This window comes from Chelonoidis abingdonii, chromosome 21 (genome assembly GCF_003597395.2).
Source record: "Chelonoidis abingdonii isolate Lonesome George chromosome 21, CheloAbing_2.0, whole genome shotgun sequence".
NCBI lineage: Eukaryota > Metazoa > Chordata > Testudines > Testudinidae > Chelonoidis > Chelonoidis abingdonii.
The window spans coordinates 15580437-15603053 of NC_133789.1; the positions used below are offsets into that span (position 1 = coordinate 15580437).

At 47.4% G+C, this 22617-nt stretch overlaps 1 protein-coding gene across 1 annotated transcript in view; it reads right to left on the reverse strand.

Moving 5' to 3' along the window:
• Nucleotides 1-22617, reverse strand: part of SCN4A (sodium voltage-gated channel alpha subunit 4) — a 170352-nt gene that overhangs the window by 112151 nt on the left and 35584 nt on the right. The window contains exons 2-3 of the mRNA XM_032768355.2: nt 11481-11798; nt 745-863 (exon numbers count right to left, since the gene is read on the reverse strand). Of these exons, the coding sequence (XP_032624246.1) occupies nt 745-863; nt 11481-11744 (383 nt within the window). The 5' untranslated portion in view covers nt 11745-11798. The remainder of the gene's footprint in view (nt 1-744; nt 864-11480; nt 11799-22617) is intronic.

The following is a 22617-nucleotide window of genomic DNA, read 5'->3' on the forward strand; positions in this document are numbered from 1 at the left end:
CCTAGGAATGTACCTGTTGGACAATCAGAGGAGTTGCTCCATTTCTATGGACCCCAAATCAGAATTCAACATAGATATTTTGTACTACTAACATTTTATCAAAGTATTAATTAAATGTTAACTTCAGATCATGGGCAGAGACATTATGTAACCTTTTAACCATTGGCTAATGTGCTATCTTATCTTGCTGCAAAACCTATCCCGGGGTGTGGAACTGCCTACCTCGTCACTTTCCCCCACCCATGGAAAATCTATATGTTCTATTGTAATCCATTGTTTGACAATGTCTCTGAGCCTAATAAGTCAGGTGACACTCCGCCAGCACTATGTGTAATAAATGCGTATGTTTGACCTCTGCACGGTGTGGATTTATGTCCTTCACCCCTCAAAGAATTCTAGTAGATTGGTGAGGCATGATTTCCCTTTACAAAAACCATGTTGACTTTTCCCAACAAATTACGTAAATCTATGTGTCTGACAATTTTGTTCTTTACTATAGGTTCAACTAGTTTGCCTGGTACTGAAGTCTAGGCTTACCGGCCTGTAATTGCCAGGATCGAGGCAATCCTGGATGGATGGTGTCACATTAGCTACTCTCCAGTCACCTGGTACAGGAGTTGATTTAAGTGATAGGTTACATACCACAGTTAGTAGTTCTGCAATTTCATATCTGAGTTCCCTCAGAACTCTTGGGTGAACCTCATCTGGGCCTAGTGACTTACTACTTAATTTATGAAAGGATATGAATGTATAAGCACTTTGATGGCAGCTCTCCTGAGGGGATTGAAGGGTCCCAACATGTATAGGGCTGGGGTTGTGCTGAACCGGAAGATTGCTTTTCCTTTGTTTAGGACGATGAATGTCTGAAAAACAAAGAGAGAAGGAAGATTCATTATTCCCTTCTCACAACACACACACAAGCCAATCAAACAAAAACATAAGGCTACCCCAACCAGAGCTTTTATGTCTAAAATTAACTCAGCAGCTCCATGAATCTCACTGTGGCCTACGCTATTGCTAATATATTTCACTGGATGGTGCTCAGATCCTAGGTGACAGGCAGAAGGATAAACCCTTAAGACAGAATGCTAGATGTTGGTGGATATCTGAATGATCGGCGTATAGCTTTAGCTTCAACTGATTATTAACATGGATTCTAGTGGTGTCACCTACAGGTCATGTAAAAATCAAGTTTCCACAATAGCTTCATGTTTTAGGACGTGGTAGGCAACCTATGGCACGGGTGCTGAAGGAGGCACGCGAGCTGATTTTCAGGGGCACTCACACTGCCTGGGTCCTGGCCACTGGTCTGGGGGGCTCTGCATTTTAATTTAATTTTAAATGAAGCTTCTTAAACATTTAAAAAACCTTATTTACTTTACAAACAACAGTAGTTTAGTTATATATTATAGACTTATAGAAAGAGACCTTCTAAAAATGTTAACGTATTACCGGCACGCGAAACCTTAAATCAGAGTGAATAAATGAAGATTCGGCACAGCACTTCTGAAAGGTTGCTGACCCCTGTTTTAGGATGTTCATAATTTTTGAGATCTCCAGAGATGAAATTTTTCATACTTGGTCTCTTTTCAAACAAGAATATTGGCTCGTGCTAATGAGAATCAATGGTAATGCCTGTTGCTTAAGCAGGGCTATATTAGCATAATTTAGCTGGTATTGAGTAGTTCAAATGTCAAACTGCTTCTACTGTGAAAAATGTCTTTATATAAAAAAATATTGAGGAAGTTTCCACATTTATTATGTCTCAGTGATGCCACTGTTTATATATTAAAAGTTGTTTTTTCTAGCTGCCGGCCTTGCAAACTCAACCTGGGATCTGAGAGTCAAGCTGGGTTCTTCAGGGGCCACTCTAGCTTTAGGCAAACTAAGCAGTTGCCCAGGGTGGCAGATTTTTGGAAGAAGTGATTTTTTGAGCAGCGTTCAAGCAGTGTGCTCCTGGCCCCAACACTCTCTCAAATTTGGCCCAGATGCTCCTCTGTAATGGCGGCAGGGAAAGTTGAGGGGCCAAGGGCAGTACCTGTGTCCTCCCCTCCCACCTTCTTCAGGTTCTCAAAAGTGTGGGGGGCAGTGGCCCTTGGTGCCCCCTGACACCAGTGCCTACAAAGAGGGGGGTGGCACACTGAAGTTTTGCCTAGGGTGGCAGATTGTCTTGAGTGGTCTCTGGGGTTCCTTCCATCTTGCTCATCACCTCCAGTAATAAAGAATATATGCATCAAATTCCACTGTCAGTGACATCTGTGCACCTTGTTAGCCTCCCGGGCATCTATTTACCACGAAGGACAATATAATAGAACTTCAGTTTTCCTACAACCCAAATGCAGGTGGGTAGCACCTTACTGTGCTGGAGGCTACTTAGTGTGTGTGCCAGGCAAGGAGAACCCATGAAAATCATTCACAGAGCTGGTCAAATATCAGAAAAAACTAGTCATAGATTTTAAGGCCAGACGGGATCATTATGACCCTCTAGTCTGACCTCCTGCTGGACACAGGCCAAAGAATCCCGCCCAGTAATTTTTTCAGCAAGCCCATAACATCTGTCTGAGCTATTTATGGAAGTCTGGCATGTAAATAGGGAAGTTTATGGAAGATGACACCAGCAGTGGTAGAATCTGGAGTGGCAGCAGCAGAATAAGGGGTAAAGTCATAGCCTCAGGAGCCTGCTCCAGGTCTCAGATCTTCACTGTTAATTTTTGGTGGAGCAGAACATTGTGTGGAGGTGAAGGGCAGGAGCTGGTTACTGGGAGAGCCATTAGGATCCTGCTGGGCGTTAGGAGCAGAGGTGAATTAAGGTCTCCTGGAGCCCTGTGCCAGAGCAAGTGGGCGGGCCCCAGTGCTGAAACCTTTGTCCTGCCCCACCCCTTCTGCCTGCAGCCCCATTCCCATTCCTCCCCTTCCACTGGTGGCCCTGCCCTCAGCCCCACCCCTTTCTGCCCCTTCCCCTGTGGCCTGACCCTGTTCCACCCATGGCCCCATCCCATTCTGCCCCTTCTCCCACAGCCCTGTCCCCACTCTACCCCCTTCCCCTGTGGCCTCAGCCCCATTTTGCCCATAGTCCCTCCTCATTCTGCCCCCCCTCGCAGCCCCACCCCCAATTCACTCCTTTCTACCCCCCTGCACTGCGGATCCTGAGACTGGAGAAGCTCTGTCCCCCCACAAGGGCCCCGAGGCTGCAGCAGGGAGTGAGAGCTCCTCCAGTCCCGGGGCCGCAGCTGGGATCCAGGTGCTGGGGCTTCCCCTTCCCACCCCATGGCTTCTGCGAGGGCTCCGGGCTTCTGCCATCCGATGGCATATTTCTGCTGGGGTGCCCATTTTTTCGGGGCCCCTGGGCATGGACCCCATGGACCCATTGGATAATCCACCACTGGACAGGAGGTCCTGTGATGCTGGCAGGCCAGGCGCCAGCTCTTGCCAAAGCTTTAGGCCTCAGCTGAGCACTGACAAATTCATTGGTGGAAATCAGTCTGTTTCCCTGTGTGTTAGGGCTTGTCTACACTGGCACTTTCCAGCGCTGCAACTTTCTCACTCAGGGCGGTGAAAAAACACACCCTGAGCACAGCAAGTTTTAGCGCTGGAAAGTGCCAGTGTAAACAGTGCACCAGTGCTGGTAGCTACACCCCAAGGGAGGTGGTTCTTTCAGAGTGCTGGGAGAGCTCTGCCGCAACTGCACAAGCCACGTTAAAGCGCTGCAGCTGCAGTGCTTTAACATTGCCTTGTAGACTAGCCCTTTGTGTGGTTGAGATGGGTATTGTTGGATTTATAACCACGTGTTTAGTGTTTAGACGTTCTGAAATGCTAGTAAGCTGCTGCATGCATTAGTCTGACTTACAATTTCTTTACCACATGCTCCGGGATGGCTCTAGGCACCAGCGAACCAAGGCAGTTGCACTCCCGGAGGTTGTTTTTTTTTTGCTTGGGGTGGTAAAAAACCTAGAGCTGGCCCTGCACATGCTATGCGGCAATATTTAACATTTTGCTTTGCCACTGTAAAGAATGTTTGCTCTGAAACTGTGAACTCAGCGATGAGAGATCATCTCCTCCTCGTCAAGAAGGCTGATCAAAACTAAATGGGCCATTATCGGACATCACAATACAAAGACTTTGTTAATTGCCCCCTTACATCCAGGAAGAGGCTATGTAAAAAAGGGCTCATCCCATCAGCTTGAATTTTGAAAGAAGGGAAATAAAAATATCATTTCTTTTGCTCCTTGGAGTCTCACAGGGCTGGCGCTACAAACCAGAAGCAGAGATCTCCAGGGTCAATCTGGGTTACCCCTAAAAGACATTCACTGCTGACAGGTTTCAGAGTAGCAGCCGTGTTAGTCTGTATCCGCAAAAAGAACGAGCAGCACTTGTGGTACCTTAGAGACTAACAAATTTATTTGAGCCAGAGATGCCCGGGGGGCGGGGAGGGGCAAGTGGGACAATTTGTCCCAGGTCCCGGGCCCCGCGAGCCGCTCCGGGTTTTCGGCGGCACTTCAGCAGCGGGCCCTTCACTCACTCCGGGTCTTCAGCAGCGGGTCCTTCAGTGCAGCCAAAGGCTCGGAGCCAGTGAAGGACCCGCCGCTGAAGTGCTGCCGAAGCCTCAGAACACTGCCTGGTGAGTACAAGCTCCAGAAGCGGCGGGAAAAAAAGAAGGAAGAAAAAGGGGGGAAAAAGTCACTATCGGTAACACTCAGGCTGCTCTACTGCCGCTGCTTCATTCGTCAGCGGGTCCTTCCCTCCAAGAGGGACCCACCACTGAATTGCTGCTGAAGACCCAGCCCTGCCCCAGGCCCCCTGAATCCTCTTGGTGGCCCTGATTTGTGCATAAGCTTTCGTGGGCTAAAACCCACTTCATCAGATGCATACAGTGGAAAATACAGTAGGAAGAGATATATATATACACAGAGGACATAAAAAAATGAGTGTTGCCATACTAACTATAATGAGAGTGATCAGTTAAGGTGGGCTATTATTAGCAGGAGAAAAAAAGCTTTTGTAGTGTTGATTAGGATGGCCCATTTCCAACAATTGACAAGAAGGTGTGAGTAACAGTAGGTGGAAAAATTAACATGGAGAAATAGGTTTTACTTTGTGTAATGACCCATCCATTCTCAGTCTTTATTCAAGCCTAATTTAATGGTGCAAATTAATTCCAATTGTGCAGTTTCTTGTTGGAGTCTGTTTTTGAAGTTTTTTTTTGGAGCATTGTGACTTTGAGTTCTGTAGTCAAGTGACCAGGGAGACTGAAGTGTTCTCCGACTGGCTTTGAATGTTATAATTCTTGATGTCTGATTTGTGTCCATTTATTCTTTTGCATAGAGATGGCATGATGGCATATATCACACTGGTAGATGCGTAGGTGAACGAGCCTCTGATAGTGTGGCTGATGTGATTAGGTTCTATGATGGTGTCCCCTGAATAGATATGTGGACAGAGTTGACAATGGGCTTTGTTGCAAGGATAGGTTCCTGGGTTAGTGTTTTTGTTGTGTGTATTTGCTTCAGGTTGCGGTGTTGTCTGTAACTGAGGACTGGCCTGTCTCCCAAGATCTGTGAGAGTGAGGGATCATCCTTCAGGATAGGTTGTAGATCCTTGATGATGCGCTGCAGAGTTTTTAGTTGGGGTCTGAAGGTGACAGCTAGTGGCGTTCTGTTACTTTCTTTCAGGGCCTGCTCTACAGTTTTTGCCGTCCCAAGCAGCGTACCGAATTGCTGCCGTGGAGGGCAGCGGCAGTCCATGTGCCCTTAGGGCGGCAGGCGCATTTCTGAGGCTGTGGCAATTCGGCGGCAGCCTCTATGTTTAGCTGAAGCTACTGCGGACATCTAAACATAGAAGCTGCTGCCGAATTGCCGGCACCACGGAAAGGTGCCTACCACCCTACGGGCACACGGACTGCCCCTGCTGTCTGCGGTGGCAATTCGGCGCGCTGCTTGGGGGCAAAACAACAGCGACTGCTGCCCCTTGCAGGTTGCCACCCCAAGCACTAGCTTGGAATGCTGGTGCCTGGAGCCGGCCCTGCTTTCTTTGTTTGGCCTGTCCTGTAGTAGATGACTTTTGGGTACGCTTCTGGCTCTGTCAATCTGTTTCTTCACTTCAGCAGGTGGGTATGTAGTTGTAAGAATTCTTGATAGAGATCTCGTAGGTGTTTGTCTCTGTCTGAGGGGTTGGAGAAAATGCGGTTGTATCTTAGAGCTTGGCTGTAGACAATGGATCATGCGGTGTGGTCTGGAGGCATGTAGGGAAGTATAGTGGTCAGTAAGTTTCTGGTATAGGGTGGTGTTTATGTGACCATTGCTTATTAGCACTGTAGTGTTCAGGAAGTGGATCTCTTATGTGGACTGGTCCAGGCTGAGGTTGATGATGGGATGGAAATTGTTGAAATCATGGTGGAATTCCTCAAGGGTTTCTTTTCCATGGGTCCAGATGATGAAGATGTTATCAATGTAGTGCAAGTAGAGTAGGGACGTTAGGGGACTAGAGCTGAGGAAGCGTTCTTCTAAGTCAGCCATAAAACTGTTGGCATATTGAGGGGCCATGCGGGTACCCATAGCAGTGCCGCTGACTTGAAGGTATAAATTGTCCCCAAATGTGAAATAGTTTTGGGTGAGGACAAAGTCACAAAGTTCAGTCACCAGGTTTGCTGTGACTTTATCGGGGATACTGTTCCTGATGGCTTGTAGTCAATCTTTGTGTGGAATGTTGGTGTAGAGGGCTTCTACCTCCATAGTGGCCAGGATGGCATTTTCTGGGAGATCACTGATGGATTGTAGTTTCCTCAGGAAGTCAGTGGTGTCTCAAAGATAGCTGGGAGTGCTGGTAGCATAGGGCGTGAGGAGAGAGTCTACATAACCAGACAATCCTGCTGTCAGGGTGCCAATGCCTCAGACGATGGGGTGTCCAGGATTTCCAGATTTATGGATCTTGGGTAGCAGATAGAATATCCTTGGTTGGGGTTCTAGGGGTGTGTTTGTGCAGATTTGGTCTTGTGCTTTTTCAGGGAGTTTCTTGAGCAGATAGTGTAGTTTCTTTTGCAGTTCTGTCACCTTTTGGGACCACAGAGTGTAACTCATCAGTGTACATATGTTTGCTTGCTTTAACCATGTAATAACTCTCTCATTTCTTTTCTTTGTTAGTAAGCCCTTAGATAGCTTATGATAGGATTGGCTACAAGTGTTGTCTTTGGGAGGTACAAATTGACCTGGAGTAAGTGACTGAGTATTTTGTGAGCTTTGGTGTATAGCACCCAACTATCACTAAGCCCAACTTGCCTGAGTGGCAAGATAGACCAGATCGCCCAAGGGGACAGGTAAGACTGTAACAGTACTTTAGGAGGTCACACTTGTTACTGGGTTGGTGAAACGCAACCATTATAGAACACAAAACCAGTTTGGGGTGTCTGCCCTGCTCCTTGACAGGTTGGCAATCACAGTGGTCAGCCACTCCCAACAGTGTGACAGGGTCATAGCATAGAGGGGCCGAGTGGACCATTACGGGGATTGGGAGAAAATCATACAAAATGGAAGGGGGAACAATACCTTGTGCCCAGTTGTCTTCCCACCGGTATCTTTTGTCTGTGTGATGCGATATTGTTACACTTGCGAGCTCCCAGGGAACAAGGGCCCTGACATACTATAGATCTGTAAAGTGCCTAGAACACTGAGAGCTCTGAATTAAAAGTAGGGCTGGTCAGACATTTTCCATCTAAACTGCTTCTAGATGGAAAATTGGGTCTTCAACAAAATGATTTTTTTTTCACAAAAAGTGTCCACTTCAGTGGAAAATTTTGACTTTTTTCTAAAAAAACAAGCATACAGAAACTGAAAAGTTAATGTCCGAAATTTGCCACAATGCTTCATGGGAGTTGTAGTCCAGGTGCTTTATACCCCAATTCTGCCCTATAAGCCAGGCTCCCTAGTCGGACTTCATCTCCCATGATGCATTGCACCCATGGGACTTCCATGATGCACTGCAGTCACTCATCAAGACGGGAGTCGATTGCTAACAAAGACTATATATAAGAACAATTCTGCCTTATTTTCAGGAGATGGTGTAAATATTGCACCATTCACTGTTAGCTGCTATTTCTTGTCACAGTTTAGAGGATCCATTTGGAGATGCAGCTAAAAGTGTGGTTGCTTCTTCAAAGCAGATCTAAATTCCTTTGCTGTGGAGATCCAGTCAGATATTTGAAGAGGTCTCCCATAAACTTTTCCAGAGTTTCCTGATTTTATCCTGGGTCAGACACATAACAAATCAGCCTCACTCCTGCTGTTTCTTTCCTTCTGGTCATAAAACCAAGAAATGCAAAGAAACTAGCCACATCATATGCCACACAAATCTGCTAAGGGGACTTACTAAAACAAGATGCCATGGCTTAAGAGATGGCTCAGAGAACATACTGTGATGGGTTTTGGAGAATGTGCCACAGAACATAGAGAACGTACCAAGCCATTCCAAACTAAGGGAATTCTCCTCTCTATAGAATTAATTAAAAATTCCTTGGACTCTTCAGAAAATATTCTGACTGCAAGGGACCATGTCCAGAAAGTCCAGTTCACTCAGCATCACTAAGAACACCCACAAGCAAACAGCAGAACTATCCTACAGCTCTATGAGAAACTCAGAAACTACACCAGCCCTATGGATTCGATCGCATGTGGAACAGGCCTTTATGCAAGATGGAGTATTGAGCAAGTGATGGACAAATGGGCAGTTTCCTTTAGGTGGGGAAAAGCTGATAATATTCACCATGATTTTATCGTGACTCTCACAATATTTGATGTTTTACCTCAAGTCTCAGCTCCTGAAGACAGTCATGGGAGAATCTAGCCCTCATGGCTGCAGAGAAAAGCTTGAAAATGTGACACAAATGCATCCCAAAATGCTCAAAAACCAGAAGGCAACGAAAAAGACCCCAGATTTATTATATTTTTTTAAAATCTCATGATTTTTTCAGTCCTGAATCACATTTTTTGAAAGTCTAGCAACTTAGGACTTCAAATATTTTCAGGCTGTCTAGGGGCCTGCCTGGACTTTGGCATAAGTTAGAGCCTCAAAACATCTCTAGCTCATGTTCTGGCTAAAATGGCTGAGAAAAATTGGGAGTGCGGCACACAGCACACACCCCATGCCAGGAGTGGGACTTGGGAAGGAATCGGGGGAATGGTTTGGGGATTTTGTTGCATTCTGCAGTGTTCTGCAAAAGAGTCTTGATGATATAAATAGCCATGGCTCTGCCTTGTATGCCAGAATACTCTGCAGCCAAACAAAGGAGAAAATTGATAACATTATTTATTTCCAGTTGTGCCCACGATGTGCTTTCTAATCCCTGCCCAAGTTCGCTATCTAAAGACAAACAGACACAGTCAAGGGAAGGAGGACAACGTTAAGATATGGCCAAGGCAAAGTCAAGAGAAGCATTAGTTACAGTATTTCAGTGGCGTGAAGTGTGTGGGAACCATTTTGTGGGAGAGACGCTCAAGACAACAGTTAGTTGGCATGTTTTTTGAGTTTAAAGTTGAAGAGAATTACAGAGATGGGGCAGTAGTCGAAGAGTTCAAGCTGACAGCAGAGCAGAGACTCTTTGAGAATAAGGAATCTGGAGAATGCTTGCATTGCAAAGGAAAGGAGCCGGAGGTCAGCATAAAAGATCTGGAACCAGCAGAAATGGGAGAGGAGGAGTCCAATGTCTCACCTGCTCCCTTGGGAATGATTGGAGGTGTGAGATGTGTAATAATGAAAACCACCATGATTGTGCACAGCTGACAGGGCTGTGTCAGCCAGTGGGGGTGCCATGTTTCTGTGAGTGCAAGGACATGGGGAAAGAGTTGAAAGTGCTGTGAGGGTGGTGGTTCTTTTCAAGATAGCATGGGCAGAGCAGGGGTAGCAGGAAAAGCAGAATGGTCCTGACTCATGATCTTTGAAAGTCTTTGGCAATACTGGAGAATGGAGGAGTTACCCAGCCTGCACCTTCTCCATGGTGGGATGAGATGTTATGTGGGGGGCAAAAGTTCCATTCTAGAGGTGCCATATGATAATCTAGAACTGATGAAAAGTATTATGTGCTGGCACAGATGGATGTTTATAGTTAAATTAGCTCGTTCAGTGACCCCATCACTCTTTATGGTGTTACATGGATGGATGGTTGGTGAAGCCTTGGAGAGGCAGCCAGACATACAAGGGCTCATCCAAACCTAGAGCAAGTTGAAAAAATGTTGACATAACAGTTTTCCACTGAAAAATGCAGTTTTGTCAAAATTCTAATGTGTTGTGGGAATGTGTTGGTTTTAACAAAAATTTTGATGTGAAGGAGTCAATGTTTTGTTTCAAAGGTGTCCTATTTATTTATTTCATTTAGATTATTTATACAATAGTAAAATAATAATTGTAATCTTATATTTATATATATTTAATGTTGTGTCTATATAATATAAATCAAAATGAAATGAAAAGTTTCAACACCATTGAAATGGAATGTTTTGGTGGTCCTGAATCAAATTGTTTTTGCAATTTTTGGTTCATGGAAAACTTTCAAGTTTTGGCTTTTTGTTCTGATCCAGAACAACATTTTTGGTAAATGTCTTGATTTCCTGCAGAAGGGAAATTCCAGTTTGTGACTAGCTCTTTCCAAAGTCTTGTCATTACTCAGACTCTTACCCCATCCATGGCATCAGCTCGTACCCCCACTCACATTTTTGAGGCATCCCCAATCCAACGGGCAGCTTCCAAACAAACTTGTAGGAGCTCAGTGGTGAGATGCATGCAGCAGACTCAGAACATGTGGTGGGGGAGCTCCCAGCAGCTAGATTTCCAATGCCAGGCACTGATTCCATGAGAGCCCCTGAAGATTATGTGGAGTGACCTAGAGCAAATGCCTATCAACTTTGCCTGCTCCAGAAGGTGGAAATGTGGCAGAAAAGGCACAAATCACATTCTGCCATTTAGAGATGGGGCCACGGTGCAAACTTTGGATTTGGACCCGGGTTTGGATTCTGGATGTCCCAAAGCTCTGTGGTAAGGGGATCAGGGCCAGCTCTAGGCACCAGGGAATCAAGCGCCTACTTGGGGCAGCACAATTTCAGGGGTGGCATTCTGGCAGCCTTTTTTTTGCTTCAGCAGTTGCACTCCTGGAGGACTTTTTTTTTTTTTTGCTTGAGGAGGCAAAAAACCTAGAGCCCGCTGTGTTTGGGAGCTGGGATTTTGGGTTAATCCACAGCAAAGAGCCATTGGCAGGATTTGGCTTTATTCTGGGTTTGGGGGAGAGCTGGGCAAATAATGAATATTTTGGGTCGCTGGCAATTCACAAAAGTAATTTTTTTAAAAGTTTCATTTCAGGCTGTTCCATCTTTTACAGATAAACAGTTACCAGGGCTTGGCAGCCCCTGGCCTGAGCAGTTTGGGTAGGACCCATCTCTCTGAGAAGGTGGCTGTCTGTCCCACAGCCCTTTCTCAGCAGGGTCTGGCTCCTACTTTCGTACCTTTTTATCACTGTAGAAGGGGTCTAGGTCTTCCAAGGGAACCCCTATGAGTTCTGGAGGCAGGTCCCCGTAAATGCGCGGGAGGGGCTTCCCAGCTTCCAAATTGCTGCTGGCCTTCAGCTCTTCTTCCTCAAGCACTTCCACATGCTGCCGTTTGATCTTGAGTGCTTCCGCCTCAGCAATCCGCTGCTCTATGGCAGCGAGGGACTCGCGGGTGAACGGGCGGAGATTATCAGGACCGGGTACATGTGGCGGGATTGCCATCTTCTCATTCTGCTCTCAGAAACCCTCTGCCTGGCCTCTTGGGAAGGGGAAAACCTGAAACGACAGAAAGGAACAGGTCTGTTTCACACTACATCAATTTCACATGCAGCTGAGTTTCCTCCTTCTGGGATGTGATCCAGAATGTGATGTTCTTGTTTCCTTGAGGCCTGTGACTACCACTGAGTGCTAATTTTGAATCCTACCAGAGCGTGTAACTGACAGCAGAATCCAGCTGCTAGTTCTGCACCATCATAGACCTATGGTCAGTAACATGATGTACTATGCACTCTTACGTCTGCATAACTGGTTACTGTACATTCTGTGTCCCTCTCTGTGCCCAATCCACAGAGGATAAGAGTCTGTTACCACTCCATTTAGTGAGCATGGCTTTTTTGCTCCACCTGTAGCACCTCAGGCTTTAGTTCTAGAGATCCCCAGTTCAATCCTTGGTCTGTCAGCTTAGCTGGCAACATCACACATGCATTTCCTCAAGGTGTTCTAGGAGTTGATCTGCTAATGATCTCTGGCATCAGCTGGGACATTTATAAATAAATCTTTAAAACTGAGATCAATATGTTAAATAAACCACTCCCAACATCTGTCCCTGCCTTGTCCCCTCCCCTCACTCAATACACTGCCAGCTGCCATGACCCTTGGACTTAGCTTTCAGTCCTTGCGGCACTGTTCAGATCCAAGTTATTGTTGTTTATATATTAGGGAACTAGACCCCAATCAAGGATCAGCACCCCGCGATACCAGGCACTGCACAGATACATAACAAACACAGACCCTGCTTTGGACTGGATGCCATAGGCACATAGGTGGTGACACACAGATTCATAGATCCCAAGGTTGTTTAGATGATGATGAGTAAATTAGATGAGTGACTTAGGCATCTAAGTGCTATTGAAAGTCAATGGAACACAGGCTTCTAAATCATGGAGGTGGCTTTGAAAATTTTGTCCCAAGCCACATATGGATGCACCAGGATAACTGGAGGACACTGGAGGACATAAGATGTAGTTTTGCAGTAAAGCATCCATGGATCAAGTTTGTATCAATCCTGTACACTAGAACCAGACAAATAATGGATTTTTCAGCTCACTGGCAACTCCAAAATCGAAGAAATTAACTCTGGTGCCAGGCTGAACTGATTTTTTTTTATTTATTTTTTTTTAAATGTTCAGCTAATCAAGATGTTGAAAAAATATCACGATGGGTCAAAATGAAACATTTTGGTTTGACCCAACTCGAAATAGTTCATTTAGATTTCGGACATTTTGACAAAAGCAATGGCAGTCTAAATTCTTGAGCTGGAAGTGGCAGCCCCCATTATAACTATTAGCCCGGTGGTTAGGGCAGAGCCGAATTACCTCATCTTGGGACTCCAGGCAAGCATTCACTGCTGGGCCCCTACCTTCCCCTATGTAAAACAACAAACAAAATCCCATGCACTGCTACAGACCAGGGACTGAATGGCTAGGCAACAGCTCTGCAGAAAAGGACCTAGGGGTTACAGTGGATGAGAAGCTGGGTATGAGTCAACAGTGTGCCCTTGTTGCCAAGAAGGCTAATGGCATTTTAGGCTGTATAAGTAGGAGTATTGCCAGTAGATCGAGGGACATGATCATTCCCCTCTACTCAACATTGGTGAGGCCTCATCTGGAGCACTGTGTCCAGTTTTGGGCCCCACTCTACAAGAAGGATGTGGAAAATTTGGAAAGAGTCCAGTGGAGGGCAACAAAAATTATTAGGGGGCTGGAACATATATTTTATGAGGAGAGGCTGAGGGAACTGAGATTGTTTAGTTTGCAGAAGAAAAGAATGAGGAGGGATTTGAGAGCTGCTTTCAACTACCTGAAAGGGGGTTCCAAAGAGGTTGGATCTAGACTGTTCTCAGTGATTGCAGATGACAGAACAAGGAGTAATAATCTCAAATTGCAGTGGGGGAGGCTTAGGTTGGATATTAGTGTAAGCAAAGTCAGGATCAGCTCTACCCTGACATCTGGTGGTGAACTGTGGGAAGTGTGGAAAGAATTTCAGGAAGTGTGAAATCTCAGATATTTGCATGGGCACACCCAGCATACTCCAAGGTAGCCTGGGATGGTTATTTTGACAGATCTGGGATCCCCAATTTCTTTGTTATTGGGGCAGAATAAATAAAGTGTTGCCACCTGATTATGTGAATGAGGAACTACGAGACTGCTTTATGACAGAGATGTCTCAATATAAATTAAGTGACACTTGCTAGACAAGGGACATGGGTTCCAAAACCCAGTGATTTGAAAGAGGTTGGGGACTGGTGTGTAGTTGATGCTATGGGCCTGGAACACCAATTGCACATCCTTCTTTCTCCACTGTAAAAGAGTAGAACTAATTTTGATTCCATTAGGAGTCTATCTAGAGACTGCTGAGCTGAATTCATGTTGGGACAATGATGCACCGGTACCAGGGCTCTGTTACTAAAAGCTGAAATCACTGAAAGAGCTGAGATCACCGAGTGCTGTGTTAACTAGTGGGGGAGCCTGAAGACCTATCATTAAGTGGCTGGCAGAGTGGAGCAGTTGCAGCGTGTTGGAGCAGCCCATGGAACAGTGAGCGGAGTGAAGCGATTTCCAGGGATGGCTGGAGGAGTGGCACAGCTGGTGTGGTGGAGCTGGTTGTGGTGAAGGCTGCAGCAGAACTCCACGGAGAGGCAGAGCAGTTGGCCTTGGCCCATGTAAGGTGCCCCTTAACACCCTGTGTGGGCTTCCCCCCCATTTCCCCCCGGGCTGGGGGGGTAAAACTCTGCAGATAAACTCTTGAATTCTGGGGTGGCACTGACCAGAGACTTTTGGGTTGTTGGACTTTGGGGTGATTGGGCTTAAGACCCCAAGGGGGAAAGGACATTGCCAAAAGTACTTGGAGGTGGGTTTTTGCTTATGGTTTGTGTTATAATCCCGTTTGTGGTGTTTCTCCAATGGTGGGATGCACATTGTTTTCCTTTCCTTTATTAAAAGGATTTTGCTACACTCAGGGACTCCGTGCTTCGAGGGGGGAAGTATTGCCTCCTAGAGGCGCCCGGGGGGTGTGGTATGTAAGTGTCCCAGGTCACTGGGTGGGGGCTCGAGCCAGTTATGCATTGTGTTATTGAAACGGAACCCCTGGATACTGAACCCGGCCCTTGTTGCTGCCAACTCAGAGGGGCAAAAGGGTTACATTAGGAAAAACCTTTTCACTAGGAGGGTGGTGAAGCACTGGAATGGGTTACCTAGGGAAGTGGTGGAAGTTCCTTCCTTAGAGGATTTTAAGGTCAGGCTTGACAAAGCCCTATCTGGGATGATTTAGTTGGGGCTTGGTACTGCTCTAAGCAGGGGGTTGGACTAGATGACCTCCTGAGGTCCCTTCCAACCCTGATATTCTATGATTCTATGAACAAACCTGAGCAGTGCTGCCACCCCGCACACCAGGTCACCATGCCACTCACTCACGTTTGGCCCAGATGCTACCCCATCATGATGGCAGGGCAACTGGGCCAAACCTGAGCAGTGCTGTGACTTGGCGCTTAAAAGGGGCTGGAGCATGGCTTGGGTGCCCCCCGGCCTGTGACTGAAATTGTTGGAATGTCAGTGAGTGATGGTCTTTCATTTTGCATGCAGACCTGCATGGGTTAGAAAAGCCAAACCAGGACACGTGCCATGTTTGTGTTGGTGTTAATCTGGCTTTGAGTGAGGGACCTCAGTTCTCCTGTTGGCATGATAAGGGGAAGGGGTTTGAACACAGCTCTCTCCCATTGCTGGTGGGTGTCCTGGGCATGGCAGAGGCTGCACCAGGTTTATCTCAATCTCCCCTTGTGAAGCTGTTTCACTTTTTATAAATAATTAGTCACTGGTGCAGGGACTTGAACTTAGATCTGCCCCCTGCTAGGTCAGTGTGTGACCCACTAGGCTAAATGTCATCCCTGCACCTGGCTCCAGTGACTGTCTAATGGCTATGAATTATGGAGTCTAAATTAGCTGTTAACACTCAAGAAAGAGATCTTGGAGTCATTGTGGATAGTTCTCTGAAAACATCCACTTAGTGTGCAGTGGCGAACAGAATGCTGGGAATAATTGAGAAGGGAATAGAAAATAGGACAGAAAATATCATGTTGCCTCTATATAAATCCATGGCACGCCCACATCTTGAATACTGCGCGCAGATGTGGTCACCCCATCTCAAAAAATATATATTGGAATTGGAAAAGGTTCAGAAAAGAACAACAAAAATGATTAGGGGTATGGAACAGCTTCTGTATGAGGAGAGATTAATAAAACTTTCAGCTTGGTAAAGAGACAGCTAAGGAGAGATATGACTGAGGGCTATAAAATCATGACTGGTGTAGAGAAAGTAGTTAAGGAAGTGTTGTTTACTACTTCTCATAACACAAGAACTAGGGGGTCACCAAATGAAATTAATAGGCAGCAGGTTTAAAACAAATAAAAGGAAGTATTTCTTGATACAACACACAGTCAACCTGTGGAACTCCTTGCCAGAGGATGTTGTGAAGGCCAAGACCATAACTGGTTTAAAAAAAGAACTAGATAAATTCATGGAGGATAGGTCCATCAATGGCTATTAGCCAAGATGGGCAGGAATGGTGTCCCTAGCCTCTGTTTGCCAGAAACTGGGAAAGAGCGACAGGAGATGGATCACTTGATGATTCCCTGTCCTGTTCATTCCCTCTGGGGCACCTGGCACTGGCCACTGTTGGAAGACAGAATACTGGGCTAGATGGACCTTTGGTCTGACCCAGGATGTTCTTATGAATTGCTACCAAATTTCCATTTTAGCTTTGGTTTCATAGAATCAGAGAAATGTGGGGCTGGAAGGGACCTTGAGAGGGCAGCTAGTCCAGCCCCCTGAGCTGAGGCAGGAGCAACTAAACTTAGACCATCCCTGACAGCCTGTTCTTAAAAACTACCAGTGATGGGGACACCACAACCTCCAGAGCCTGTTCCAGAGCTTAACCACCCTGAGAGTCACAAAGTTGTTTCCAGTATCTCACCTGAATCTCCCTTCCTGCAGATTAAACCAATTGCTGCTTGTGCTGCCTTCAGTGGAGATGGAGAATAATTAATCACCCTCCTCTTTGTAACAGCCCTTAACACATCTGAAGACTGTTCTCAGGTCTCTCTCTCAAACATGCCAAATTTTTCCCTCCTAGGTCATACTAGGTCAGATCTAAAACTTTGATCATTTTTATTGCTCTCTGGACTCTCTCCAGTTTATCCACATTTTTTGTTAAGTGTGGCCCCCAGAACTGGACACAATACTCCAGCTGAAGCAACACCAGTGCTGAGCAGAGCAGGAGAATTCCCTCCCGGGTCTTACAGATAACACTTCTGTTAAGACACCACAGAATGATATTAGCCTTTTTTGCAAGTGCATCACACTGTTGACTTGTATTCAATTTGCGATCCACTGTAACCCCCAGATCTTTTCCAGCACCACAGCCCTTTTCTGGGTGTCTATGGTGGGGCGGCTGCCCCACACAGGGCAGAAGGGTTAAGACAGCCTTAGAGAGGCTGTGCAGAACCCTGTCAATCAGAAAAGGGCTCACTGGGAGAGCCAATCAAGAGAAGGCTTGCTGGAGCAGCCCATATATAAAGGGCTGCAAGCAGGGCAAAGGGAGTCTCTTCCTGGAGAGCAAAGGGGGAAGGACTGTCTGCCGAGGAGCACTGGAGATCCTGCAGTGCTGGGCACGATAGTGGAGCAATAGGGGAGCTCTTGGCTGACCATGGCCAGACTGAGGCCCTGAAGCAAGGGCAGGGAAGGTGCTAGGACTATGGGGGAAGTGGCCCAGGGAAAGTAGGCAGTGGGAATAGGAGGCGGGGCAGTAAGTGGCTGCCAGCTATAAGGTCTCTGGGCTGGGACCTAGAGTAGCGAGTGGGCCTGGATCTCCCCCCACACCCTATGGCTACTTGCTAATGAGGAAAGTGGCCTAAATCCATACTGCAGTTTGCCCCTGAAGCCAGGGTCTAGACTTGAGACTGCAGTTGGCTGCTGAGGCAAGTGGAAGAAGCTGAGGGCAGCCTGTCCCCAGAAAGGATGGAGACAGCAGGCTGGGGCAAAGAGGACACCGCGGTCTGGGAGCGACGTGGGTCCAGGTGGTGGAGACGGTGGAGGAAGTGGAAGTAATGGCGAGTGAGACGTGGTAGTAAAAGGCACCCTGGTGGTCCAAGAGAGCTAATTCCCAGCATGACCAGCGGGATGCGCCGTGGTGGTGAGTCTTGCATGCTAGTTCCCAACTGATCTTCAGAAGGTGCCAAGTACCCACCCTCTGAAAATCAAGCCCCTTAGAAGTGCCATGGAGTGTGCACCCAAAACCCTCTTGTGAACCCTCACACAGGCTTTTCTGAAGCTGGCTCTGTTTTCACCAAACCAGATACAATACCAGGGCGTGGTCTGGTTGAGCTATTGACTTGGGAGCCATCTGGTTCGATAGCAAGTGGTCTTCTCCCAGAAAATACATGTGCCTGAGAAGGTGGGGGACACACAAGAGGCCCACTGGCAGAAGGGGGCAGTATCTGGTGGTCACTGAGTCCTGTGTCCAGTCTGGCTCTTTGTAGGAAGAGAGCATGTCATGACTTGAGGACCTTGCCTTCTGGCAGCTGGTTGGTTGGGTCTCTCTGGCACCCTGAAAAGAGTTGGATATTCTCCTCCCAGCTGATGCTCTGTGATGCCCTGGGTCCATCTTCCCTCCCTCTCTGGGGCTTTTCCAGTCCCATGAACTAGCCTCAAATGGGGAAGTTCATAGACTCCAATTCAGCAAAGGGCTTAAGCATGTGTGTAACTGCAATGACTGCACTGAGAATTATGCACATGCTTAGGTGACTCTGGGCCATGGAAATATCCCTGGAAGCAGCACAAGTCCCCATCCTTCCTTCCCTGTGGCACTACCCCTGCTGGGAAGAGCGGTGGATGGCTCTTGAAGGTGGCCTGCGAAGGACAAAACTGGGGCTGTTCCCTTTCAGGCCTTTATAGTTCTGTAAAAGGCTAAAGAGAGGGTTCTTTATACCCATGGCTTCCTTACGGAGAGCAGGAATGTCAAGTGTTGTTGTCCCTTTTCTTTGCTGAAGAACTTTTGGGATGGCTCAGAGGTGTGGATTGGGAGCTCTCTCATATCTTCACTGAAGGAGCAGAGCCAACCCCTTACCCAGGAGCTCTCTCCCCATCCACTGGAGTCAACAATAATGTCACATCCCGTCTTGGGATCATCGCGTTCTACATCTCTGATGTCACAAGCTCCATAAGTTCCCCCAGGCCAGACCAGACCTATCTCTCCATGGGACTTCTCCACATCTTGTCACTGTAGAACTTGAGCACCTCCCAATCTTTAATGTATTTATCCTCAGAAAAGCCCTGTGAAATGCAGACACATGATTCCATGGTACAAGGGGGGAACTAAGGCATGGAAAGACCACATGACATCCCAGGTCACACAGTCTATGGTGGAGCATGGGACTGAAGCCCAATTTCTCAAGTCCCTGACTAGCATCACTGGGCCAGCTAGCCAATGTCCAGTGTAACACGCCACAAGAAAAGAATCCTCTCAGGCTCCCGTTATCCACTCTAAAGGGCACAAAGGGCATGGATCCCTTCACTTCCCTTTGCAGGTCCCCCTTCCAGTCAGATGCGCGCTGGCAGCCAGCCAGACTCCATCTAGTTGCACTTCCCTGGCACAGTTCTGGGGCAGACAGGTGGGAAGGGGAGGCCGGGGGGAAGTCCTGGGCAGCATGCCCTCCACAACAGGACCCCAGCCCCTTTTTTGCTTCTTCAGCCTCTCCAGCGGTAGGGATTCATCTCAGCTGAGGCCAAGAAATCTAGCAGAAGGCTGAGTGCATGTGAATGGTACGTATCCCTCACCCCCGTGTGACAAGAGTCAGCTTGGTGGACACCAGTGCTCCCTAGAGCTTGGCACATGAGCTAAAGGACCCAGGCTGCTATGGTGGGTCAGTCACAGACTCACACCTGTGCACAGAAGGGGACACACTCACCTGTGGGCTACAGAAAAAAACAGGGCCATGTCCCCCTGTTCTAGACTGGGGAATGCAATAATGAGAGGGGAGCAGCAGTGCAATGATTCCACCACTCCCCCTGGGGCTTCAGACTGGGCTAGTTACCATCACAATTCCCTAGAAGACCCCAGATTCATCCCTCACTGCAACTTGCACCTCCCTTCTTCAGCCATTGCTGGGGGGGGGCGGCTTAACGCCCAGCACCAGGCTAACTTGCTTCTCTGATGCATCATGTAATTATTGACTGTCCCATGACACACACACACAAGGTTGCATGGGCCACTGCCAAATATACGTTGGTTGTTTCCTAACTTACAAGCGCTAGACACTGCACCTTGAATAATGAACTTTTAACATCGATTTTTTTTTTGTACGTAACTTTTTCCTTTGGGGGGAAAGAATTCAAGATCTATTCTGGGATGTGCAAGTGAGAACTGACCCCTTGTGCTTCGTGAAGAGGGTCTGAACCCTGAACTCAGCACCACCGCTCAGAATGCTACTACACAGCATCAGCTGGAAGTGGGAGACGGTTGATGCTGATTCCAGGGCTGTGGCATTTACTGAAAGGAGGCTGGCAAAGTTCCTGCCCCACGTCTGCAGTATGGGCCACTGGAGCAATGTACCAGGCCTCAGGGAGCAGCCTGATTCTCTCCCTCCTGCACAGCACTATGGCTAGCCTGGCAGCTTCCAGCTGCTTCCAGGACAGTGGCTGCTGTGCCCAGGACATCTGAATGTTTGAGCTTCCTTATCATTTTGTCAGTCTGCCAACATTTTCCAAGTAACCCAAGTGAGAGAAGGGAAGTGATGATTAACTGTTTAGATCTCAGCAAAACCAGAATGGAATTTCCTGGGACAAAGAAAAGACACATTCCTAGCCCAAGGGCATCCCGGTTGCCAAATGTCAAAGTCCTACTGTTAACAAAGGAGGTAGGAAAGCATCTCAAAGAAAAAGGTGCAAGAATCCTTTATGCTGGGAAGTGTTAAGCAGCCCAGGTACCAGCTACCCCTGTAATAATAACCACATGGACTGCAGGACCAATGTGAGACAGCCAGAGCAGCAGGTTTCACCAGCTCAACAGCCACGGGAGCAATACAGCCTCAAGCAGAGCAAGTGGCAGCTTGTTTTTCTCACAGAGGCACGTAGCACTTGCCCTGTTGCACGCTGAATAAAGACTTTGTCTTTATTCAAATATACAGCAACAAGAACCTGCTGTGAGCTGCCCCAGCCGGCTCTGCCCCCTGCAGCCCAGAGTCCCACCCTCCAAACTGATGGATGACCTTTGGCCAACAACAGCAACTAGGCCTCCGCCCTTGGATAATTCATCACTGGACACCCTGGAAATAGTTAAACACGGCTTCACAATGCAGGGTGGGGAGGAGCTTACCCCTCTGCACAAACTCTATTTTACCTCTGGCACTGTTTGAGGCAGGACTTTTCCTTGAACCTTCTCACTGGCACACGCCCCTCCCCCCGACCTGCCCAGCTGAGGATTCTCTAGCGCTGAGCGCGTCTGTTCTCAGCCATACATTCCGCAGAAGCAGTTAGGAGGGTAGAAGCGCACCGTGGATCGTGGCTGGCAGGTTGCTGGACCTGAGAGAAGATTCCCCGGTTAGACCAGCCTACACAAAGCTATCTCGGGGAGGGCTTTGGACAGGAGGTTTAACTGGCCAGCGCGGGGCCCACTCATCTCCTTCTGCTCATCCTTATCAATGCATTCTCCCCCTCCAGAACCAGCCTGAAATGCCTTCTGGGCTCCAGGCTGCCTTCTGGAGCAGAGGCTCATTGATACTTGAAAGTTAATTCGGATTAAGGTTGGGTGTGAAAGTCAAGAACAGTAGCTATACTGAAATAACTCCAGGTGTAAACAAGCTCTAGCATCACTCCTTCTTTGTTCTGTTCCATCCCCTTATATAGCTGTGGCACAAGGTGGGATTCTTTTGTCTCTCTGGGTCCCCACCCCTCCTTCTAAATGGAAAAGCCCCAGGTTTAAGATGGATTCCAATACCAGCTGATATGGTCACATGTTCTGTGAGACCCCAAGTGTGCGTTCTTCTTGGCCTGACTCACAGGAAGGCTTGCAAATAAACAGAGCCCTCTACAGTCAATTATCCTGGTTAATGGGAACCATCAAGATTCCAAACCACCATTAGGACCTCAGAGTTATATTTTATTTTTCTAGTTTGAGATACAAGAACGATACATTTATACAAATAGGATGAGCAGACTCAGTAGATTATAAGCTTTGTAATGATAACTTACAAGAGACCTTTTGCATGAAGCATATTCCAGTTACATTATATTCACACTTATTAGCATATTTTCATAAAATCATATGGAGTGCAAGGTCACACCCAGAGGCAGCCACAGCACAGCCCCATCCCAGGCCTGTGCCGAATCCTGCCATATGGGGAATTCACACCCAGGCATCTGTGTGAATTCCTGAAGGGATAATAAAAGAGCCATTTCAGCCGGCTGCAGCTCTGGACCCCACCCAGGGCGTAGACCAGTTGTGGGAAGCTGGGATGCTTCCCTCTGTAACGTGATGTTTTCATGCAGTTGAATTCCTGCGATTCCGTCCTCAGGGCATTGAAAGCAGGTGCTAGAAGAAAGATGCCAACAGATTGCAGGGGATTTCAAAGCGGCTGAGAACAATAATAGCAATGCTCCTGGAGGGACCGCTTCACAGGGAACAATAGAAAGAAGAAAACAGACCTTGCATGGCTCCGTGACAGCTAGCAGCAGGCACCAGGGGTCTGGCTCAGCTTCTGAAATTGCCCCACCTGCCCTTTCATTTCCCTGATGGTGGGTCTGGAGATGGCTGGGTAGCTAGAGA